Consider the following 25,862-nt stretch of genomic DNA (forward strand, 5'->3'; position numbering starts at 1 on the left):
AGAACCATCAGTAACTTGAGATACGCAGATGACACAGCCCTGCTAGCCACAACAGAAGAAGACCTACAAGCACTACTCAATAATGCTGCAAAAGTCTCTGCTGAATTTGGATTGCTGATAAATGACAAAAAGACCAAAGTTGTGGTGATAAGCAAAACTGCAATTCAAGCTGACATCTAGATCGGAAACGACAAGATCGAATGTGTACTCCTTTATATAACTCGGTGCAGAACTAAGTGACACAAATGAATGCAGCAAGGAAATAAGGCGAAGGCTAGCAATGGCACGCACAAGAACTACCAAACTCTGGAACATCTGGAAAGACAGATCTGTGAACACTGACACCAAGGTACGCCTCCTCAAGAGCCTCATCTGGCCAGTAACCCTATATGGCTGTGAAACTCGGACCCTAAGAGCAGCTGATGAAAAGAAGTTGACAGCATTTGAGATGTGGACATACGGACGGATCCTCAGGGCATCATACATTGAAAACAGATCCAACAATTTCATCCTAGAAAAGACTGGCACAAAACCAATACTTCTGGAAACCGTTATCCAAAGAAAACTTTGCTACTTTGGACGCATCTTCAGAACTGATGACACACTGGAATGCACTGTGCTTGAAGGCAGAGTGGAAAGAAGCCACTCCCGAGGCAGACAGAGGACAACCTAGATCGACAACATCAAGAAGTGGACCAGCCTCACTGCCAGAGATGCAAGAGGTTTGACTGCCAACAGATCGCAGTGGAGGAAAGTGGTCGCCGAGGCTCTGGCAGAGTGTGGCACATGATAACGATGATGATGAGCCTTCAACCTGATGGCATGAACTCTGATTTACCTACCTTCCAGTAAATTCTACCCCTCCCCCTTCTGCCCTTTTCCAGTCCCCTTTCTGGCTCCCTCTTAACCCTTCGTTTCACCTGCCCATTAGCTCCCTCTGGTTCCCCTCCTCCTTCCCTTTAACCCATGGTCTACGGTTCCTCCTTCTTCAACGTTTTCCACCTATCAGCTCGAGGCTTCTCACTTCATACTTTCTCCTCCACCCACCCACCTTCCTCTCACCTGGTAGTTTGCCCCACCCCTCCCCCTTCTTATTGTGGCATCTGGCCCCTTACTTCCAATCCAGATAAGAGATGTCTGCCCAAAACTTTGACTGCGACCTGACCCGTTGAGTTCCTCCTGCAGTTAGTGTGTTTTGTTCTTTATGTACTTATACACTGTTGTTGTGAATAAATTATTCCATTTACACATGGAAGAAAACTAAAGAGAATAAGTCTAAAATTCTGATAATTTAAAAAAAATCACCAGCAGGGCTGAGTGGCTCTGAAGTGAAGTGATGGGATTCAGTGCTCAGCTGTGACAGAGGGCTTGAATTTTAATGTTAAATGTTATCTGAATTAATTTGAAGTTTCCACGTTGATACTTATCAGTATGACTATAAACAGTTTGAACAAAGGTTGCTATTCACATATCTGCAGTTTTCCATACCGGACATGATAATGGTACTTGATTAACTTTTTGTTTATGCTGTAGCACCGAACTTGCATTAAAAAACTTGAACTAACGTGCAAAGTAAGCTTTTAGTTGAGACACAACACACTGGTATTTGACAAGACTTGTAAAAACTTAATTCAAAAATATACATCTATAACTATCAAAACAGATGCAAAATATTTTATATCACCATACATTTCATGTAAACATTTTCTTGAAAATAAACTTGTTAACCAATTAAAATAAACAGCTCTATTAAAAGGACAGGACAAAGGGCGTATCGCCCATGTACACTACCTCGCTATCTATTTGTCCTCTTCTTAACACTACTTATTTAATTTTATAAACATGGACATTTTTATTATAATGTTTTAAATATTGCAATGTACTGCTGCTGCAAAACAAAATTTCACAACTTATGGCAGTGATATTAAACATGGTTCTGATTTTGAAGAGGTTTCTGATGACAGTGGCTCCATTTGATAAGGACGAACACATTAACAGAATCATCAATTGAGGTGGGGACAGATCAAAATGGTGGTGTGGGTGGGGGTGTAGGGGAGAGGAGGATGTGGAAAGCCATGAAACAAAGGGTATGGAAGAGGAAACGGTGACACAGATTGTACCTAAATGTGTTTGGAACAGAGGAAAAAAAGACAAAGGGTACATTAAGGTAGACAATTGGAACTGATTTTAAGCTTGTGATCCATTTCATCAAATTAAGTCAGGAATTAATTCCAGTAACATGATAATGGTGATGCTGGTTGAGAGAAATATTGACTCAGAAACCAACAGCATTCCCCTGCTCTCCTTCAAAACAAAGCTCTAAGGTTCTCTGCGTTCATCCATGAAAAAAGATGGAAGGTTTAAGGTCTGCCTAGAAAATGCCACTGTTTGTCAAGTGGATCATCTGCCAAGCTTCAGTTGCTCATTTCTGAAGTGGCCTTGGGCACACAAAACTTCGAACTCAGAACCATTCATACGCTGAAATCCAAAGCTAAATTTGATTCCTGACTCAGCTGCCTGTGACACCAACGATAAAGACTGTTGGAGGCTTGTGAAGGTAGAAGTGCAGGAGGACAATGGCAGAAAGATTAAATTAGACAAACAGAGAGATAAAGAAATAGTTAACCAACTTGTACTTGTTCACAAAATTCAAAGTAAACAATGTATATGTCATTGTAAACAACCCTGAGTTTTGTTTTCTTCTGGGCATACTCAGAAAATCCAAGAAACATAATAGAATCAATGAAAGACCGCACCCAACAGGATGGAGAAACAACCAGTGTGCAAAAGACAACACACTGTGCAAATACTAAAGAGAAAAGGCTAAATAAGCAATAAATATTGAAAACATGAGATGAAGAGTCCTTGAAAGCTAATACAGTTCACCTCCACTGCTGAATAATTCATGCTCAGGGATGCATTTGGTTGAATACAGAAGCAGATAGAGCAATGTTTCAATGAAGTGAATTTAACAAGCACTTGTCTTCCCTACTTTCACTGCCATTATGACTGTGGTCCCAGGCAGACAGGAATAACACAGACAAAATCACTTACTGACTGGTACGATGCACAGAAACAAGCTCATCTAAGCTGCCTCACATGATCTGAGTGAACCTCTGACTGAAGACTGCTCCTTCTGCCGTGATGTGACTCACACAAATGCAAAAACCAGATTCTGACTGCATTACAATAAAATTTTAATTTTTGTTTGGAGAGATATCACAGTAATAGGCCCTTCCAGCCCAATTACATCCATGTGACCAATTAACCTGCTAACCCATACGTCTTTCCTGATTAGTAAGGGCATCAAAGGTTATGGGGAGAAGGCAGAAAAATGGAGTTGAGAGTGATATTACATCAACATGACTGAATGGCGGAGGAGACTTGATGGACCTAACTCTGCTCCTGTGTCTTATGGTCTTTGCAATGTGGGAGGAAAGCAGAGCACCCAGAGGAAATTCAGGTGATCACAGAGAGAACATACAGACCCCTTACAGACAGCTGCAAAACTGAACCCAGTTCATTGGCACTGTAATACCATTAATTGTGCTAACTGCGACAATACCATGCCGCTCTGGTAACACAAAATAGATTTTTCACCAGAAACCTTCTCGCCTATTAGTAACTTGATTAAATACTTAGCCTTTTACAATTAAAAATTAATGGCATATTTACATACAGTTGCCCCACCTACGAAGACAACACTCACCTCAACGTATGAAATAGGGAATATTCCTATCTTGTCTCCCAACATTCCTTCAGCCCAGTTTTCATCAACTCTGCGTATCACAGTTAAGATATCATCCTGAAGAGAAGATAATATGAATTTACCAGGAGAGCCAGTGATACATTTTACAAAACTGATCACAAAGGTGTTTTTCACACAACACCCTGAGGCCACTCTGTGGTATTTTATAATTACAGAATTCCATGGCTCAAGTAGAACACATGGTTGAGTATTTTCATTGCTACCCAGTGACAGATGCTATAGAACAGGTTAATGAAGCATAATTCCATTCAGACTCTGCCAAAATTAGGGTCCTTACCTTCGAGAACGGCAAGCAGTCTTTGTCTGCTTCTTTATCTTTCACTTCAAAGTCATAAAGTGCTTTGCACTGTGGTGGAGGCTGAGGTAAAGGTTTAATAATCTGAACAAAATTGGTGGGAAAAAATCCATGGACGCCATTGACTTCCCCATGATACCAATTCTCATCCACTTGTCTCCGGAGAATAATGATGTCTCCCTTGTTGAACTTGAGATCGCCGGGTTCTTTTCCTTCATAGTTGTATAATGCTTTGGCACATGGTAGTTGAGGTATACCCTGCAACACAAAAGACAAATCATCTTTAGGATTTGTTAAAAGAAAATGCAGTTCACACTAAAACATTCTTGATGAGATCGTACAGTTGGTCAAAAGGAAATATATTTGGTTCAAGTATGGAATTCCAAAAGGTTGGGCACCATCAAGATTGAAGCCTAAGGAATAAACAAGCTGTAACAGGAATTCATAAGAGTGAACAACTGTTTCTTGATCTGACGAATGTTTACAAATGGTTTCCCCCAACAGTCAATATGGACTATACACACTCATTGTCCACTGTATTAGGTACACCTGCTCACGAATGCAAACATCTAATCAGCCAAACATGTGGCAGCAACTCATTGCATAAAACCATGCAGACATGGTCAAGAGGTTCAGATGATGTTCAGACCAAACATTAGAATGGGGAAGAAATGTAATCTAAGTGACTTTGACTAGAATGATAGGTGGTGCCAAAGGGGGTGGTTTGAGGATCTCAGAATCTGCTGATCTCCTGAGACTTTCACATACAACAGAAGAATCTATGAAACACAAAAAAGCATCCCGTGAGTGGCAGTTCCGTGGGTGAGAATGCCTTGTTAATGAGAGGTCAGAGAAGAATGGTCAGATTGGTTCAAGCTGACAGGGAGGCAACAGCAACTCAAAGAAAAACACAATTTCCAATAGTGGCGTGGAGGAGAGCATCTCTGAATGTACAACATGTCAAACCTTGAAAGTGGATGGGCTACAGCAGCAGAAGACCACAAACTCAATGGCCACTTTAACAGGTATAGGACGTGTTGTGGAGCAGCCACCTGGGCTGTAATGATTCAATCAGAACTGTTGTTATGCCTCAAAAATATAAAACCCTTCCTGTTGCATATTCTCCAACCTCATCAGGGTTGTATATGGTGACATATATGTCCTTTAATGATAAATTTACTTTGAACTTTTGAACCATACAATCATCCACAATTGTTTAAAAAACAAAATAAAATTATTTCAAAGTAAAAAAGCAACTATTTTTATTATCAAAGAATCATATCTCCTTTATTAACAAAACAGCTCAGCAAAGGATGTACTTGTGGTATTTGGTAAAATACCATCTTCCCCAGAAAATACTGGTGCATCTACACTGCTGTCATGGAGCGCATCCTCACATCAACCACTGCTGTCTGGTTTGATGCAACATCCTCTCAAAATATGTGAAAACTACAGCAAACAGGACTGCAGAAAAGGTCATTTGATGAAATCTACCATCACTGCAGGACTTGTATGTGTCCAGGAGAAAAAAAGTGTGCAAGAAAAATCATTGTGTACACCAGCCATCCAGCAAACAACCTTATCCAAAACTCCCCTCCAGAGGGCACTATTTGTAGTTGTTGTTCAGCCATTAAGCCCAGTCCGACTCTTCGTGACCTCATGGACCATAGGGTCCATAGGGTTTTCATGGCAAGATATGGAAGTAGATCACCTGGTCTTTCTTCCGTGCAGATGCTGTTGCTGCCCAGATTGGCTCCCGCACTATAGGGCTATCAACACAAAAACATCATGATACCGTAAAAATTTCTTCTCCCATGCAGTTAATCTGATCAACCATTCTAGTTAGCAACCCCACCCACCTCTATAACCTCAGTCTCTGCACTGCACTGCAAACACTTTAAACCACTCTTTATAATTCTGTTTATATTATAAATACATGCTGCTATTTATGTATTTATGTACATTTTATACCATATTCATACTTGTAACTTTTTTATATACAATTCTTCTCTGGCGCATGTTGTGCTAATATATCACAGTAAATTCCTTATACATGTAAATGTATATAGAAACATAGAAAACCTACAGCACAATACAGGCCCTTCGGCCCACAAAGTTGGCCATCTCCTCTGTACCTGCTGCCCAGCACCTTAAACCTGTGTCCTCTTGTGGCAACCATTTCAGCCCTGGGAAAAAGCCTCTGATTATCCACACGATCCATGCCTCTCATCATCTTACACACCTCTGTCAGGTCCCCTCTCATCTTCCATCGGTCCTCATCGCTGCCTTGATGAGGCTAAACTCAGGTTGGAGGAGCAACATCTCATATACCGAAAAGGTAGTCTCCAGCCCCTTGGTATGAACATTGAATTCTCCAACTTCCAGTAATTCCCTCCCCCTCCCTTCCCCTATCCCAGTTTCACTCTGCCCCCTCCCCCAGCTGCCTACTACCTCCATCATGGTTCCGCCTCCTCCTACTACCCATTGTGCTTTCCCCTATTCCTTCTTCACCTTTCCTGCCTATCCCTTCCCTGCTTCCCCTCCCCTACCCTTTATCTTTCCCCTTACTGGTTTTTCACCTGGAACCTACCAGCTTTGTCCTTCCCACCCTCCCCCCACCTTCTTTATATGGCTTCTGCCCCTTCCCTCTTCAGTCCTGACGAAGGGTTCCGGCCCGAAACATTGACTAATCGTTTCCATGGATACTGCCCGACCTGCTGAGTTCCTCCACCATGTTGTGAGTGTTGCTCTGTAATGGCCACCACATCATATCTCCAAGTACTGAGCCACGCTTTGTTCACAGCACTTCTTGCATCAAAATAGACACATCTCAAACCTTCGGTCTGAGCGTGTCCCTCCTCTATCATCTGCCTATCCTCCCCCTCGCACTGTATACAAGCTTTCTCTATTTGTGAGCCAACCTCCTCTTCCCCAGTCTCTTCAGTTCGGTTCCCACCCCTCAACAATTCTAGTTTAAGTTCTCCCCAGTAGCCTTAGCAAACCTCCCCGCCAGGATATTGGTCCCCCTGGGACTCAAGTGCAACCCGTCCTTTTTGTACAAGTCACATCTGCCCCAAAAGAGGTCCCAATAATCCAGAAATCTGAATCCCTGCCCCCTGCTCCAATCCCTCAGCCACACATTTATCCTCCACCTCATTCTATTCCTATTCTCACTGTGGCAAGGCACAAGCAGTAACCCCGAGATTACTACCTTTGCATTCCTGCTTCTCAACTTCTTTCCTAACTCCCTGTAGTCTTTTTTCAGGACCTCTTCCTTCTTCCTACCTATGTCGTTGGTGCCAATATGTACCACGACCTCTGGCTGTTCTCCATCCTACTGCAGGATATCTTGGATGCGATCTGAAACATCCCGGACCCTGGCACCTGGGAAGCAAACTACCATCCAAATTTCCTTTCTGCATCCACAGAATCGCTCGTCTGACCCCCTAACTATAGAGTCCCCTATCACTTCTGAGCCACAGGGCCAGACTCCGTGCCAGAGGCGCGGCCACTGTCGCTTCCCCCCGGTAGGTCAACCGCGCCCCCCCCCCCGCCACCAGCAGTACTCAAACAGGAGTACTTATTGTCAAGGGGCACAGCCACTGGGGTACTCTCTAGTACCTGACTCTTACCCTTCCCCCTCCTGACTGTGACCCACTTGTCTGTCTCCTGTGGCCCCGGTGTGACCACCTGCCTATAACTCCTTTCTATCACCTCCTCACTCTCCCTGTCCAGGCGAAGGTCATCGAGCTGCATCTCCAATTCCCTAACTCAGTCCCTTAGGAGCTGCAGCTCGACACACCGGGTGCAGATATGGCTGTCCAGGAGGCTGGGAGACTCCAGGACCTCCCACATCTGACACCAAGCACAGAAAACCGGCCTCACACACATACTTCCTCCTTTCTGCAAATAACACCGGTAAACCTACCTCGCCTCGTCCCATTACCGCCTAAGTCTGTTGAGCTAAAGCCCTATCACTCTGCTGCCTCTCACTCCGTCGCCCGCTCCGAAAGCTGCCCACTGATATGGCGGTCTTCTTTTTAAATCTTTCGCGCTCTACTGGCTGACGTCACACGCCTGCGCAGTCTCGCCCCTCTTTTACCCCAAGTAGTAAAAATCTGCCTTTGCTCCGGAAATCAGCCATTCACTCGCAGCCTTCTTGCTCCGAATATGGCAAATAAAGTTAATTCTTGATTATACCAATCTCACACTGATCTCCGTGCTGGGTGTACCTATATAAATGAATGGAGATCCTGATCTGACAGAGGATCAGAGACCAGGTTTCCAGATTAATGCTGGCGAATCCCAAAAGGGCTCCATCACTAGATTCCATCATAGGCCCAGCAATAGGGTGTGGTGAAAGATGAGGCAATATCCAGTCAGCTAAGTTCTGCCCTCAGATGCAAATACATGGTTTTCAGACTTACTCAGGTTTAAGCAGCAGATTGGAACACATTCAGATAGTTTACATGTTTCAACCCATCACTCACCCTTCACTCACTACAACCAAGCTCTCAGCTTTCCTCCAAAAGCACACTAAAATCATCAAATAACAAAATTAAACCTTAACCAAAAGCAATCTTGCCATGACTGAACATTACTAGTAATCAATACTTTATCATTGCTCTAGATATTGCTAATATGTAATATCCTACTATATTCAAATACATTTATATCAATATGTATAATGAAATATAGCCCATTTGCTTATTGCAATCTATTTGTTTCATCAGCAGTCTTTGAAAAATCACATTTGCTACATATGTAAAAAAATGATGATGGAAAATAATTTTGGCAAATTGAGTTAACTAAGGCAATAAGGCAGAGCAGAGTCACAAGTCTGAGGCCTTTAGAACAGATTTTTAACAACTGAGCATTTATATACTCTTTTCACTCTTTACACTTTCTGCTCCAGGAGACATAAGGATTCAAAAAGTTTCAGAAGGTTCAAAGGTTCATTTATAATCAAAGTATGTATGCAGTATATAACTCTGAGACTTGCCTTCTCCAAATAGCCATGGAAATTCAAAGAAAAACATCGACCCCCACCCTGCACACAAAAGCTCCAAATTACATCGCGCAACAACAGCATCAAACCTCTCCCCCCTGCAGAAAGCAAATCGGGTGAACTGCGAGAACATCAAATCCCAACCTTCCCACCAACCCCTCCCCAACACAAAATTGAATTGTGCGAAAATTAAATCGCTTATACGACACCAATAAAGGGCAGGTGGAAACACAGAATATAACAGACGTAAAACCTAAAAGAATCCAGTGCAGAACTACGGTAACATCCATCCTCCGATGGCCATGAGGGAGATCACTAGAATGCAGAGGTGTAGCAGCAAGGGGGATAGGCTCTCACACACTCTTTTAACAGAGAAGGAGAGGTGTAAACAGTCTTGGCACAAAACACTGACTCTTTATCCCTCTCCATGAATGTTGCCTGACCCGCCGAGTTCTTCCAGCATTTTGCATGTGTACCTCTGGATTTCCAACATCTGCAGAACCTCTTGTATTTATAATTTACCAGGGAAATCATGATGAGCTGGAGCATCCAAAGTTGTCTTCGGAAGATTGATTCCTAGACTTTCCCCCCAAATACTGACTACAGCATTGATATTTAATACTTTGGCCTCTCATCTGGGGAAATGATGGTGCAAGCTATACTGTCCAGGAGAATGGGATGACTGACAGGCACCATTTTCCTTCTAATAGGGAGGTAGAGTCATAATGTAGAAAAATACAATTTACAAACCAATTCTATGCTAAGCCTTGGTATTACAATGTTCCCTGGCTAATTAGGTCATCAGTAGGCAGGTGTTCATTTGGGAAAACTCTTAAAGAACAGAGACTAATCAAGAAAATAGCCAGGATTCCTTTCATTTATTTGAGACAGAGTGCTGCTTAATTGGGGCACGTAACAGTTTCTAACTAACATGAGTAATGCACACTTGAGTGGGCTATTAGACACTACATTATGCTTAAAGCGAACAGTTTTTAGAGTAATCTATGTGTGTTTGTGTTCAAAGATCAGTGATTTTTGTCACTGATAGTTGCTGAGAAATAAGCAGTAACACAATTCAGAACTGTTTTGCTCACTGCCATTTTAAGCGTTCAGGCTTGGTGATATCAGAAGTGCCTGGGAGCAAAAATGGAAACAATTTCACTACTTTGACAAGTTAACCAGCAGGAGTGACAAAGAATTTGAAGATATCGACAATCATCTTGAATGTTAGAAAGAAAGTGAAGAACTGGAGGATGCAATCATCAAAAGCCTTGGATGAAGCAGTCCATTATCTGCACTGGGTGCCTGCAGGGATTTTGTTCATTCACAATCAATCAAAAGAATACACTTGATGAATTCTTCTGTCGATAACTATTAGGAACTACACAGCTTTATAGTACTGTAGTAGTATTGGTAGTGCTCTAATTTGTTGTGCATTTTTTTTAAATACATAATTTGTTATTTTGTTAAATGGTAGACTTTTTAATACCATTTTAACTATTTCCTTGAAATGTCAGCTAATTGAGTCAAAATGCACTGATCCCGATGTGTCCCAATTAAATGGAATCTACTCTATGTGGTTTTGGCAAGAACCACATATGTTAAGGCAAAATTTTCACACCTGTTCTCCTCTCAAACTTCAGTGAAAGAGGACAGTTTTTTAAACAATGAAGTCAACACACCTTTTTGGAGAGGAACCATGAAACATTGTTAGTTTGGAACAGAGGAACAGAATTAGACATTAATCCCCAAGCGTGCTCTGCCATTCAATGAGATCACGGGTGATCTGCAACTCATTTCCACATATCATCATTCCTTTAAGTTCCTGAATATGCTTAAAACTGGGTGTTATTTTCAATTGCTGTTGCAGAAGACTTCAGCCACTATCTTTCTTCAATCTACCACATACCCGACATTGGTGGCATCTGCAAGCTTACTAATCATACCACTTATTTTCTCATCAAAGTTCTTCATATATACAGTACTGTGCAAAGGTCTTAGGCACAAATATATAGCCAGGGTGCCTATGGCTTCTGCACAGCACTGTATTCATTAACATGGAGCAGAGGATAGGTTTGTAAATCTGGCAGGAGCAAAGGATGTTGGGAATAGCAAGGGTGGGGCTGTGGGAGGGGTGTGGGATTGGTGGTGGAGAAGAAGCTACCAGGGAGGGCCGGGGTGGCATAGATACAGACACACCCAGCCCTGAGTCACCAGGCAAGGTCATTTGATTCCAAACAATTGGCTTATTGATCATTACAGAATGTCTCTCTGGTGCTGCCCACTCCCTCCCCTCTCCCTTCCCTTTTCCCCAACTATGATTCCCCTCTCCCTGCCCCCTTCCCACCCTCAATCCACTATCAGAATCATGTTTATCATCACTCACATGTCATGAAATTTGTATTTTTCACTGTGCCAGCAGTACAGTGAAATACATAAAATTACTACAGTACTGTGCAAAAATCCTTAGATACCCTAGTTATATATATGTGCCTAAGACTTTTGCACAGTCTGTATGATAAGCAATAGGGGATCCCACCCAATCCCTGCAGCGCATCACTGGTCAAAAGTCCTTCAATCTGAAAAATGATACTCCACCATCAATCTCTGAATCCTTCCACCAAAGTGATCCAAAGAAAGGGTTTCCCCATCTAACTTTAGTTGGCCTTAGTGAGGTTTCTTTGATTTTTAACCTTGCAGTTTTCAGTAAACCAATTCTATTTTGAAGAATCTCTTGAAATTTATTCCTTGCCAATTCGTTGGAAGCTTGGGTAATAAAGCCTGAATAATGACAAATATCTGGATGTGATGACCTTGCTTAAAGAATTCTTGCATTTTATTCCATGAGCTCTCTATATTGCAACTAAATGATGCCTTCCATTTGGAAAACAATTCTCTTACACTGCTTCATATTATTTACAGCCTTCAATTGGAGGCAGCTGCAACATGTGCATGTCATCATGATTTATAACTGGGAAACATACTGAATTGCAAATGCAAAGATGGCTTAAAGCAAATTCAAATATCTACTACAGATTGATCTATTTAAAAATCAGAAAATCTGAAACCTATGTTTTGGGAATTACACTTTCTAGCAAATAATAACAAATGTAATAATGTGTTGATTTTAATATAACTTGTTTCTTCAATGAAATTAGCACTAATGGGGCATTAACAATAACTTGTAATTAAACCAAAGTGCGGGGACAGTAAGGAATGCTTCACAAAAATGGCATTTAAACAGAAATAAAAGTTACTTCAGAAACTCTTGTAAAATGTTGGAAAACTAAAAACAGATCCCAAGTCATGCAAATGCATTTTGCTTTACATTCAAACTGCTCATGAACAAAGGATTCATAGCTTTGGCAGTAGGGTCATAGGAAGTTGAGAGTTTGAGAAGCTTTGGGTGTGAAACCAGCCAGAAAAATAATTTCAATCAGAACTAAAATACGTTTTATAAATTTGTATACAGAACTCATTTCTCTGTCCCAACCACCCAGTACACAAATTAGGCTAATTTTGTCTAATGTATTCACTCATGTATGTACAAGAGAATAAAAATCAAGGAATCAAACACTGTGGGGCAAGTAAGTGGTAAGTTAGTTGATCACTACCTCTGTAGGTGAGTGGTAAATTCTAAGAATCGATGTGAAAGTGGTGAAAAAATTTAGATTATCTTATGATGAATGCAAATTTGCAGTTAATGGTTGCCACAGAGCTAATGGGCTGAAAGGCCTAATTTCTGTGCTGACTCGAAATACCACTTGTGAGCCAAGAAGCCAAGGTGATGAGTTATCGGACATTAACCATTCTCTAATGGAAGCTTTTTACGGGCACTTCTGTCACTATTATCCTGTTCAACCCACTATCTCTGAAAAATGTGGTCAAAAACATTTACCATCTTATTTTAAAAGATACCATCTTTATATTGAGAATATGGAAAAATAACTATTCCATGTTGAAATTGTCAGGGATAAATAGTTCTTTAAACACAGTACTTCAAAAGAATTATATGAACAACTCCATCTTCACCTAAGAGGCAGCTATTGCCTCATTTTATAGTCCTCTTAAACTGAAGCTGAAAACCACCAAAGAAATCTGTAGAAATCTTATAAACAATCAAATCCAATGCAAACAATATGAGCAGCTGCAAAAGCCCTGGGGAGTGCCTGATGGAAACAAAGAACAACTTGGACAGCACAAATACAGGATTGCTGAAAGTCTTTACAACTCTGGTGCTTTGTGTGTTACTCATTGGTACATCGCACTAAGAGAGGAAAGTTCCCATTATACACACTGGTCCATCCCAGCAAGAGCAATCCCCTTAGTTTTCAGTTTTACCCAAATTTTAGCTGCAATTACCTGACCTCTCAACCAACTATTACTCACTGATTCACCCTAACATATTTTAGTCCTCATCCTCTTGCTTAAAGATCCTTTCATCTTGAAATCTTAAATTTGTTGTGAGACTGACAGGGGTGCTGATAGTCTCACACTGTTGTAACTTAGCTATTATTCAGAAAAGGCCAAAACAGCATCAGTGAGCCAAGTTCTTTTTCAGAGAAAGCAGAGAATGGTGTAAGACATGTCACAACATCTAATATCTTTGTATGGCAATTCAGCAACTGGAAGCAACAAGCACTTGCCAAGAGGTTGTTGCCCAAGATACAGGAGAAATATACCACAGACTTGTTGAGTGCCACGGTTGCACAGAGGTTAACACAATGTTATTACAACTCGGGGCATTCTAGAGCTTGGACTTCAGTCTGGAGATGTCTGTAAGGAGTTTATACGTTCTCCCATGCACCACAGGAATTTCCTCCAGGTGCTCCAGTTTCCTCCCACTGATGTACCGGTTAGTAGGTTACTGGGTCATTGTAAATTGTCCTGTGATTAAGCTAGTGTTAAGGTGGGCTGCTGGATGGTGTGGCTCATGGGGCCGGAAGGGCCTGTCCTGCACTGTATCCCCAAATAAATAAATAACCTTGTGAGATAATTTTAGAACATGATTCGAAAAGAACTCAAAAATGTGATAAGTAGTACTTCGTTTAAAGCAAAAACAGCTACTGGAGACATTAGAAAACCCTGTCAGAAACCTGAGATAGTGATTTTGATATCACATGTGGTGTGGCTTTGCTTACCAACTTGCTTGAGAAAAGCTATATGGGTTGTCAAGAATAATTAGATTAAAAGGTCAGCACAATATTGTGGGCTGAAGGGCTTGTATTGTGTGGCAATGTTTTAACTTCTAATAAAAACAACTCATGCTAAGGCTTCATACCAAATCAAAGTTACCCCATTAAGCTAGCTCATGGTAGACAGGTGACCAGAAATGATCGTCTTGACATTAGCTCAACAGTCTGTCAAATCTGTTTGCTGGAGGATGACACAGTTAAAACCACCTCAATAATCAGACAAAGAAGTGGAAGCAATGCTTTTCTATCAAGTTGATATTTGTTACCAAAAGGACAAAAAACAACAGATGTAAACCTGGGGAGGTGTCAATTCCCATAGCAGCCGAAAGCCAGGGTTGATGCGTTAGACAGCACTGTACAGAATTGATCAACTTGAATCAGGGTTGAGGTAATCACCAAGATGAGCTACGTTCGCACTCAATGATAAAGCAGCTGAAGTTATAGATAGGTATTTGGTAAGAGTCTACTCTTGATGGATACATAAGTTGGAGAGGAGCATGGCATATTTGGCAGCATTGCTTATCATATCACCCAATATAATTCTTCTGTAGTTTCTTCTAATATTTTATTTTGTAGCATTTTACATATAGACTTGAATTGTTCTGGGTTGTGCTGCTCTGTGAGTATTGATTAGGTTTAACCTGCTGGACAGCTTCAGGGCCACAACAGAGGACAGATTTGAAAACAAAAGTTACCTGTCAAGGTGGCATCCAATTTCCTCATGGCCAAGGCCAAAAACTACCTATCAAGTTAATTCTTTTCTGACTTTCTGAAATAGATTACCTCAATACAACCACTCCATCAGCCAAAGGCTAGGTCTCCCAAACATGGCATTCAGTTGAGATTGTAACAGCCAAGGACCACAACATTTTGTAGAAGAGCTTCTGACTAAGTGGGAATTTCCACAGTCAATGCTGACACCACGCTATACACAATCCAATAGACACAGAATGCTTTAAAAATAGCCAATTGCTTCAGACGAAGGCAAAAGGAACATTCAAAATAATCATATCTCCGGATCATTCCAAAAGAAAATTTGCTAATGATAGGGCAACCCTGGACAACACTGCCAAAGGTGCAAGGTTGGTGTAGCCAAAAATTCTAACTGAAATAAGCAAACAAGACAGAAAAGCAAAAGCAATCTTGTTCATTGTACAAGACAACCACCGATACATCATCAATTAGGTTCAATAATGTTGTAAGAACTCAATCACAACACAGTGAAAGAAGACAGAAAACTAGTCATCAGATAGTTGTCACAACAATGAGGTAAAAACTGAGGAAAGTATTACACATCAGAGAAATCGGAATAGGTGTCATCTGAAGAAAATTGCCACAGAAGTCTGAGCAAGTGAAGCCGATGGTGAACTAACAGAGGATGCATCATGAGCCCTGATACAGAACAAGATACTCCAAGCCAATCTGCCATAATTATTTCTCATGTAATGAACAGCTATCAGTGACAACCATGCTTGGAAGAAACACTCACTAACCAAAACAAGAATACATAACTACTCCAGAAACCAAAATTTGTGGAGTAGTCATGATTTCTTCTTGTTGGTTTGAAAACATTGCAATTTTATGTTGGCAGCATAACATTTTAAGTTAGGTAATAATTTAAACCGCATGGACATCATTGTAAACAAGTTTATGGCTTTATTAGAATACCAGGAGTATAGACCCCATTTGCAATGAATGCTGAAATCTGGGGATTCTTAATTACAGGTGGACAAGGAGAGGATGTTTCCTTTAATGGGGTGTCAAGGACCAGAGGGCAAAGCATCATAATACTGGGATGTCCCTTTAGATCAGTCATGAGGAGGAACTTCTTTAGCCAGAGGGTGGCAGCTGAGGAAACAAAGACATTTGGGAAATTTAAACTGGAGACTGATAGGTTCCTTAGTAGTAAGGGTGTCAAAGGTTATGGGCAAAAGGTAGGAGAATGGGGTTGGGAGGGATAATAAATCAGCCATGATCGAATAGCAGAGCAGACCTGATGGGCAGAAAGGCCTAATTCTGCTCTCACGTCCTATGTCACTTACATCCACTGTGATGAAACTTCCCTATCTGTTTACAACTCAACGGAAAAATTCCTGCTTGTTTTTCTTTGTGAAGTAAGGATTCAGTTAAGTGCACATTTGGCTTTGTGTATACACATCACAAAACCACTGCAATTCCCCAAAGAAAGCAAATTCTCCAAAGAATTGGAACAGCAAATGGAATTATGATACTGTGGTCACAAAAACATAACTGAATGAAGGAAAGGACCTTCAGCTAATGCTCTGAGATCCAGAAGTTTCAGACATGACAAAGAGGAACGGGTTGGAGTGTTGCACTGCGGATTAAGATAATATCACAATACACAGAATATAACGGGAAAGAAAGAAGGAGAATTACTGGGACCCAGACAGAGAGTTTTATATCTTTGTTAGCCAGAGCTGAGGTGCCAGAACACAGGAGGTAACCTCTGTGTTCTTTTATTTAAGACAGGCAGCGTGATTAAGCCAGTTAACTACAAGCCAATGGTAGGAAACTTAGTTGAGAAAATTCTAAGGCATGGAATTCTGTACATTTGGAAAGGCAGGCACTCATTTCAGAGAGTCAGCATGAATTTTTGTGGGAGAAGTTCAGGATAGAAATAATAAATGTTTCCTGTTTACAAAGTTACAGAACCTGCTGGGTTTAAGTCCATTTTTCCTGTAAGTGCCAACATGGGTCAACAGGGTGGTGAAAAAGACATATAGCCCACTTGCCTTCTTTGTTTGAGGCAAAGACGATAAGGGCTGGGTTGTTATGTTGTAACTTCACAAAACAATGATTAAGGTACATGTTGAGTACTGCATGCAGTTCTGTTTGCCATACTGTCAAATATGATTGGGCTGGGATAAGTCTAAAGGATGGTGCCTTGATTAGAGGGAGAGATTGGATGGGCTGAGCCCGTTTTCTCTGGAGCAAAGGAGGCCGAGAGGTGACCTAACAAAAGCATATAAGCTCATGAGAGCGTAGATAGTCAATACCTTTATTTTTTACCATGGCAGGGGTATCAAAAAGAAGACTGTTAGAGGAAGGAGTTTTAAAGGGTATCTGAGGGATATGTTTATCATATCTGAGGCTCATCTATGGTTTTAAAGGACTTTGGTCAAACTGCCTTTGGACTATTGTGAGCAGTTTTGGGCCTATATCAAAGAAAGAATGTGCTAGCATTGGACAGGGTCCAGAGGAGGTTTACAAGAATGACCCAGGGAATGAAAGGTTTAACATACCAGGAGCACTTGATGGCTTTGTACCCGCTGGAGTTTAGAAGAATGCAGGGGTGGGGGCTCACTGAAGCATACTGAATATTGAAAGGCTTAGATAAGAGTGGACATTGGGAAGATGCTTCCAATAGGGGGAGAACCTAGGACCAGAGGACACAGCCTGAGAGTAGGAGGATGGCCCTATAACAGAGCTGAGGAGCAATTTTTTTTTATTATCCAGACCATGGCGAATATCTGCAATTCATGCCACAGATGGCTGTGGAGGCCAAGTCATGGAGTATTATTGAAGCAAAAGTTGATAGATTCTTGATTACTAAGGGTGTCAAAGGTTATGGGGAGAAGGCAGAAGAATGAGGTTGAAAGAATAATAAATCAGCCATGATCAAACGGCGGAGCAAACTTGATAGGCCACATTACCTAATTCTGCTCCTATATCTTATAGTCACACAAAGAGTGGTTGATATGTGGAAAGCACTTTCAACGGTGGTGGTGGAATCAGATATAATTGCCATATTTATGAGACATGTAGACATTTCGACACTTAAGTAAGTGAGGTATAGCAGGCTAGGGTCCTGATGTGGCCACATAGAATGAATGTAGGATGGGCTGCAGGGACTATTTCTGTACTGTATTCTGTATGACAAATGGTACAGTGATGATTCAATGGTGAAATTATGTAGATTTTTAGGTGACATGCATTTTCAATGTTGCCTTTTAGTGTGGGGCTAGAATTATCACACAGCAGGATTCACAGGACAAGAAAAGCTATCATGCCAGCAACTTCATGCCATTGATTCAGCTCCCACCACACAATATACTTCACCTTGTCAACAGTTCGTTCATTTCTTACTCCCTTGTGTACTTGACAGATTTTACATCAAATGATTAATCTGTGACCATTTCACCTCTCAGTGAATGGATTCAGTGTCACCTCATGTACGACAGCTAGTTAAGAAACACTGAAACCATCTTTAGTGGATGCTTTTTAGTTACATTAGAAATGTTATGTCTTACGACAGTTGACTACATAGAAGCAAAATATAATGGACAGTGAAAGTCTGAAACATAAATACAGAATGCTCAAACAAAATCTCAGTGTATCACAATAACAGTGGAGATTCACAGTTAATATTTCAGGTCCATGACCTTTTATGTATCTTGAAAAATAATGGATAAACAAAAATAGTTATTGTAGCCCTTTATCTGATTCAACATACACATTAAAACTTCCCTTTTCCCAACAAGTACACACAGGTTAAAGGGAATATCAATACACAGTTCAATACACAGATGCTAGGAATCCATGATAAAACAGAAAGGGTAGGAAGTATTCAGCTTGCCAGATTGCCTCATTTAACGGAGCTAACACTTCAGGTTGAGTTGCTTGTTCATCCATTTCAGAGGTTAGAAAGCTGGACTTCAGGAGAATAGATAAGTATCTACTTTATAAAAAAACATCAGAATTAACCAGAGTATATGCATGTGTGTGTATATTTATAAAATAGCTTGGTGGTCGACACATGAGCAGAACTGCCAGTTAGTAAGGAAGTCAAGGAAGCAGAAAGAGAGGGGAGTCTACTAAATAAAACAAGCTTTGGAAAAGTGCTTCATTTGTTTTTAAATGTAATCGCACGTAGTCTGGCTCCAGACATGATAATCTACACCCTCACTGGGTTCCACAAACATTTTAAAACAAGGTTAATTCACACTCTGCAAGCTGTTACTTGCTCATAGAAAAGCTTTAGAAAACAAAGTCAGCAATATTTTAAAAAACATCCATCCATAAAATTAATTGCGACTGCTTTGTAGAATGCTAACTGTGGGTATTGGAGACGATTCCGCCAAACTGAGTTGAGCACGTTAGTGGGTTTTTAGTCAGGCAGAGTAAAGGACAGCAAATTTCCTTCCCTGAATGACAGTGATGAACTGGATGACTTTTTTTAAACAAACAATAGTTATCATTACTGGAACTAGTTGTAATTACAGGTTTATTTAATTACTTGAATTTAAATTCCCCGTTTCCATGATGGGATCAATGGTCTGGAACCATGTCTGCTAGTCTAGCGACACATTAGCATTTAGTGCAATGCTTTACGGCGCCAGCGACTGCAGATCATTTCAGAATCAGAATTAGGTTTAATTTCACTGGCATTATGTCATGACATTTGTTGTTTTGCACCATCAGTACCTTACAGAACATAATATTTTTTAAAAATTCTGTAAATTACAATGAGAAATGTGTGTAAAATATTAAATTAAATAAGTGGAGCAAAAAGGCAGTTAAAAGTAGTGAAGTAGTGTACATGGGTTCATTGCCCATTCAGAAATCTGATGGCAGAGGGGAAAGAAGCTGTTCCTAAAATGTTGAGTGCGTGTCTTCAGGCTTCTGTACCTCCTCTTTAATGGTAGCAAAGGGCATGTCCTGGATGATGGAGGTGGTTTTGAAGATGTCCTCAGTGCCCATGATGGAGCTGGCTAGGTATGTAACTCTCTGCGGCTTTTTCTTACCCTCTGTGCAATGGCTCCTCCATACCAGAGGGTAATGCATCCAGTAAGAATGCTCTCCACAGTACATCTGTAGAAACTTGCGAGGGTCTTAGGTGACATGTTAAGTCTCCTCAAGCTCCTAATAAAATACAGCTGCTGTTGTGCCATCAATATCTTGGGCTCAGGATAGTTCTTCAAAGATGTTGACTCTCAGGAACCTGAAACTGCTCACCCTTTCCACTGCTGATCCCATGACGAGGACAGGTATCTGTTTCCTTGACTTCCCCTTCCTGGTCCACATTCAATTCCTTGGTCTTACTGACATTGAGTACAAGGCTGTTGTTGTGACACCACTCATCTATCTCGCTCCTTTATGCCTCCTCGAAGCCATCTGAAATTTTGTCAACGATAGCTGTGTCATCTGCAAATTTAAAAATGGTATTTGATCTGTGCCTAGCCACATAGTCATTAGTGTAGATTAGAGCAGTGTGCTAAGCACATATTCTTGAGGTGCAGCAGTGTTGACTGTCAGAAAGGAGGAGATGTTATTTCTGATCTGCACTGACTGTGGTCTCCTAATCAGGAAGTCAAGGATCCAGTTGCAGAGAGAGGTACAGAGCCTGGGTTTTGGAGATTGTTGATAACTACTAAGGGTATGTTGGTGTTGACAAAGGTATTGTTATTGTCCAGGTGATCCTAGCCCAAGTGTGAGATTGCATCCGCTGTAGACTTGTAGTGACCATAGGCAAAATGCAGTGGGTCCGGGTCCTTGCCAATTTCCACTGCTGTCTGTAAGGAGTTGGTATGTTCTCCCAATGTTGTGTGTTTCCTCTGGGTACTGCAGTTTCCTCCTACATTTCAGAAATGTACGGGTTAGCGTTAGAAGGATGTGGGCAGACTATGATGACACTGGAAGCATGGTTCCCCCATCCTCAGACTGTGTTGGTCATTGAGACAAACAATGCATTCCACTGTATGTTTTGATGTACATGTTACAAATAAATGTAATCTTTAATTTTTGAATCCCCTGCTGGGATCAATGATCTGGAACTGTGGCTGCTAGTCCAGTAACTTAACCAATATTTTATTCCCCCCCCCCCCCCCAATCTTTACACAAGGGTCCAGTTGAAACCAGTGAATATGATGATTTTATATGCTAGCACTAAAATTATTTAAATGTTAAGTCATGCAGAAACAAGTGGAAATCTCTTTTGTAACCCAATATTGAACACATGCCAGCACACATTACAAATTTAACAGCATGTTCTCCAAGTACTATCTCCTGTAATGACACAACACACAACTCAAGTGGTAACTCAGTGGACTGAGCATACAGCCATGTGCAGGTGAACTGTCAAGTTTATGCACTGTGTTTTTAGCTCTACACTTAAATTGCAATAAAGTTCCAACAAAAAAAAAATCAGGTCTTTTGGAATCCTGTTCAATTAAAATCCAAAACTCAAAATACTGCAATTGATTCCTCACTTAGAGTTGCTGGTTTGAGCAAAGCAACACTCTGACAGTGGGGAGCACTGACCTCAAATTGGTAATGAGGCATGGACCATTGGTCTGCATGTAGGCACACGCTGCGCTAGATGAAAGAGTTGACATTTTTAGTTCTGCTGACACTGAAGATGGAAAGAAATACAAGATGGTTAAGTGGGGATTTGGGGAGATGCTCAGTGGTGTTGAAATACCAAGCAAGATGATATTGTCACGCTTAATAAACATATCATTGCTTTAAGGTACTGAATCAATCAATACAAGAAAACCATTAGAAATCGCTCTCCTCTTTACCCAACTCCTCTATTTTTTGTCCTTTTTAAATTTATATATATATATATTACACACACCTGTAACTACAAGCACCATCTCTGCCAGTTATTGATTTTTGATCAACCTATCATTCCTGGCTATAATTCCAATTACAGAATGATTTTGTAATGAGGCAGGTACAAAGGTATCATTTACAAAGCACTTAGACGGGGGCTTGAAGGGATATGGGCTGAATGCAGGAAATTGGGACTAGAGGGTTAGCAGAGACATTAGTTGGGTCGAAGGGCATGTATCCACGCTGTATTACTCTACGATTCTAGTTCCTCATCATCCTGATCCACTGTAAACTCGATGGATCGAGAAAGGTACATTCTGGAATAGCTGAACTATTTTAAGGAATGAGGGTCATTCACAAGGGCATAGCGCTCCAGTCAATGTCAGGAAACTGAACTCCACTTTGCCATAAGTCATGACAGATACATTATTTAATATTATGATGCTTTTTTTTACTCACACATTTCTGAAGCTCTTTCCTGAGCAGTGTACTTACCGGGGACAGTTTACAGTAAGTGAGAGAGAGCGTGATTTTATGAGCATCTCGTAATTGAAATGCTGGCACGACTAAATGTGATCTAACATAGATTATACATTTGATTGTTCACTTACTTGCTTGATTTATATTTAATTAAAATGTCTATCAACTTCTTGCTTCTACAAACTGCAGTTTTATGTGCATAATGAATGAGAAATAAAACATCTCAATGACAGTATCTTGTCTTGTTGAGGCTCTGTTGAAAGACTGGTTAACACCCTTGACATATTTATGGATTTGCCTATCTGCACATCTAAAATCAGTGATTGTACATCCACAACTTGTTGTATTTATTGATGAAAAAGCTGTACTGTATCTTAATCCCAACCTTCCACTTGGCTGTATATCAAAGTACTATTAAAACTCGCAAGTACCAGCAGGATGGGTGATCCCATTCACTGGCAAACTCAGCTGATAAAATGTCAGATCTCACTATTATGCCAGGCTCAAATCAGCCTCTGAAGTATGAAATGTAAGTTTACTATGGAATTCAATTGAGTTATTTGGACTTCTGTAATAACACAAAAAATGTAGCCAAGTTTAAAACCACCAGAAAGGAAAATAATGAAACCAAAATTGGAACAAAAACACCATCCTTATTTGAAAAATATCCAGTACTTCAAGGGCAACATGGTAGCATAGCACTTAGAGAATGCTATTACAGTGCCAGTGACCCGGGCTCAAGTCAGCTGCTCTCTGCAAGGAGTTTGTATATCCTTCAAGTGATCACGTGGATTTGCTCTGGGCGCTTCAGTGTCCTCCCACGTTCCAAAGACATAGGGGTTAGTATATCAGGGTGTAATTGGGTGGAGTGTGCTCATTGGGCCAGAAGGGCCTGTTATCATGCTGTATTACTAAATAAGTAAATTAAGTACCAAGAGTAAGAATCCCAGCTGATATACCAATAGGAATTAAAAACTGGTTATCAGGGAGAAAGCAAAGACCGAGATGGGATGTATCTTCCTCAGGGTACCATACTGCATCTCTAAATAAAAATAAAAATACTTCATCACCAGATCAAAATCCAGGAATTTACTTCCGAACAGCACCGGGATAGCTTCACCACATCAGATGCAAAAGTTCAATAAGTCAAGCTACCATACCTCACCAAAGGCAGTGAGAAATGCCCACAACATCCCGTGAATAAAAAAACAGAAAAACTACTTTGAAAAGAGGACTAAAAATAGAAAATACATTGAGTACAGTCAGCTTCTACAGAGAGAGAGAGAGAGGAACAGAATTAATGTTCCCTGTGAAAGACCGTTTGTAAAATTTGATTTTAAATAAGTTTACCCTGGCCCTTCCTACAAAACATCAACCTTACGTCCTCTTACAATTTCTGACATGTACCTGATTATTCAAAATGACCTGACTTTTTGAAAGATGAAAACTATCCCTGAATACCTGCAGTATAAAAAATACTGATTTTTGTTTAAACAGATTATCACAGCACATCAAGGTTTTAAGGTTGATTTGGTGACAAAGCCATCAGATTTCTGAATGATCCATGCACACTACCTCACCATTTTGCTCCCTTTTTGCAATAATTATTTATTTTTTATATAAATTTCTCATTGCAACTTCCACTAATTTTTTATGCATTGCTGCCACCAGACATCAAATTCGATGACATTTGTCCATGATAATAAACTTGCTTCTGATCACAAAGAAACAGAAAATGCAGTAGTTCGGTTAATGGACAAGCCGGCAGAGTTCTGCATCATTGATTAAGGGATGCAAGTTTAAATCCAGTCATGATAACTGGGGAATTTTCAATTAATGATTAAATAAATCATCAATTTATCAGTAATGATGGGACCACCATATCATCAGGAACACCCACCTGGTTCAACAGCATGCACCAAAGATAGAAAATCTAGCATCCTTACCCCGTGTTGCAAATACATTTCTAGAATGAACCAGATGGCAGTTTTTAACTTCTACCACTTTTCAGAGGCAATGGAGATGCACAACAAACTGTGCCATTACTAGCAACATCCAGTTTTGGAGATTATATGATCAAAAAGATAGGAATCTCTATTCCAGTGAAAAATACACTTAGTGGACACTTTATTAGGTACAGGAGTGGAATCTGGTGTGGACTTCTGCTGCTGTAGCCTATCTCCTTCAAAGTTCTACATGCTGTGCTTTCAGAGAATTTCTTCCGCACACCTCTGTTGCAATATGGTTATCTGAGATACTGCTGCCTTCCTGTCAGCCTGAACCAGTCAGGCCACTCTCCTATGACCTCTTTCATTAACAGGGCATTTTTACCCATAGAACTGACACTTTCTGAATGTTTTTTTTTGATTTTTCACACCAATCTCTGCAAACTCTAAAGACAGTTGTGGGTGAAAATCAAAGGAGATCAGCAGTTTCTGAGATACTCAAACCACCTTTTCTGACACCAACAATTATTCCACAATCAAAGTCACTTAGATCACTTTTCTTCCCCATTCTGATGCTTGGTCTAAACAACAACAGAACCTCTTGACCATGTCTGCATGCTTTTATGCATTGAGTTGCTGCCACTTGAATGGTTGATTAGATTTTGCATTAACAAGGTATACAAATGTACCTAATAAAGAGGCCACTGAGTGTATATTCCATCAGGCAGGTACCTTGAAAGACCAATTCCAAATTTTAAACAATATGCATGTTAATTTGTCCAATGGCAAATGCATTGGTCTTAACACTCCACAAATTGAAGTAAGCCATGATCCTTTTTCCTTTGGGGCATAATGTGCATTTGCAATTCTTACAGAAACATCTGCATGATGCTAAGCTAGGGTACATCATCAGTGATGTTACCTGGGGTTGTCAGGTGTTTTGGGTCTTTCAACATCATACACCCTCGCCCAGGCGACCCAACTGAGGTTGATCAGACCCCAGCCTGTGCCCTAGCAGCGACCCACGGGTCTGCCCTCTTTATCCAGCGCCATCTTGACGCTTTCTCTGCTGCACCTGTGGTGGTAGAAATGGCTCTCCTTCTTCTCTCTCCCATGATTCCAAGTGCAGTGTATACTTTGCAGAGTGACTGGCCTGCAAAGCCACGACACCCAACCTCCACGGGCCAACACTTTGCTGTCCAGCCTCTTGTTTAGCAGTTGTTCTTCAGGTCTTCATACTTGGCTCTTTTCCGTTCGTAGGCCTCCTCCATGCATTCTTCCCATGGCACGGTAAGCTCATGCATAGGAATGTGCTTTGATGAGTTGGACAACAACACAATGTCGGGCCGCAATGTAGTCTCTGTAATGTGGGGAGGAAACTGCAGCTGTTTTCCCAGGTCTGCTTTTAGCTTCCAGTCCTGCGCAGTAAAGAGCAATCCGGTTGCTTTCTGGTGTTCTGTTGGTCTCTCCCCCTCTTTGACAAAGCAGATGGCATTCTTGACCGGACTTGTTTTCTGGCAGGTGTTAAGGGTGCTGCTGATTGTCTCAGCAATTGTCCGGAGGACCTGGCTATGCCGTCACCGATAATGGCCAT

The 25,862-nt window shown here is 40.9% G+C and overlaps 1 protein-coding gene across 2 annotated transcripts in view; it reads right to left on the reverse strand.

Annotated features, from left to right (window-relative positions):
* sh3rf1 (SH3 domain containing ring finger 1) overlaps positions 1 to 25,862 on the reverse strand; it is a 189,553-nt gene that overhangs the window by 51,919 nt on the left and 111,772 nt on the right. For both annotated transcript variants that reach the window (XM_072257630.1, XM_072257632.1), the window contains exons 3-4: positions 4,047 to 4,322; positions 3,710 to 3,805 (exon numbers count right to left, since the gene is read on the reverse strand). In XM_072257630.1, coding sequence (XP_072113731.1) covers positions 3,710 to 3,805; positions 4,047 to 4,322 — 372 coding nt within the window. The remainder of the gene's footprint in view (positions 1 to 3,709; positions 3,806 to 4,046; positions 4,323 to 25,862) is intronic.

Source organism: Mobula birostris, chromosome 5 (assembly GCF_030028105.1).
Source record: "Mobula birostris isolate sMobBir1 chromosome 5, sMobBir1.hap1, whole genome shotgun sequence".
In the NCBI taxonomy this organism is placed as follows: Eukaryota; Metazoa; Chordata; class Chondrichthyes; order Myliobatiformes; family Myliobatidae; genus Mobula; species Mobula birostris.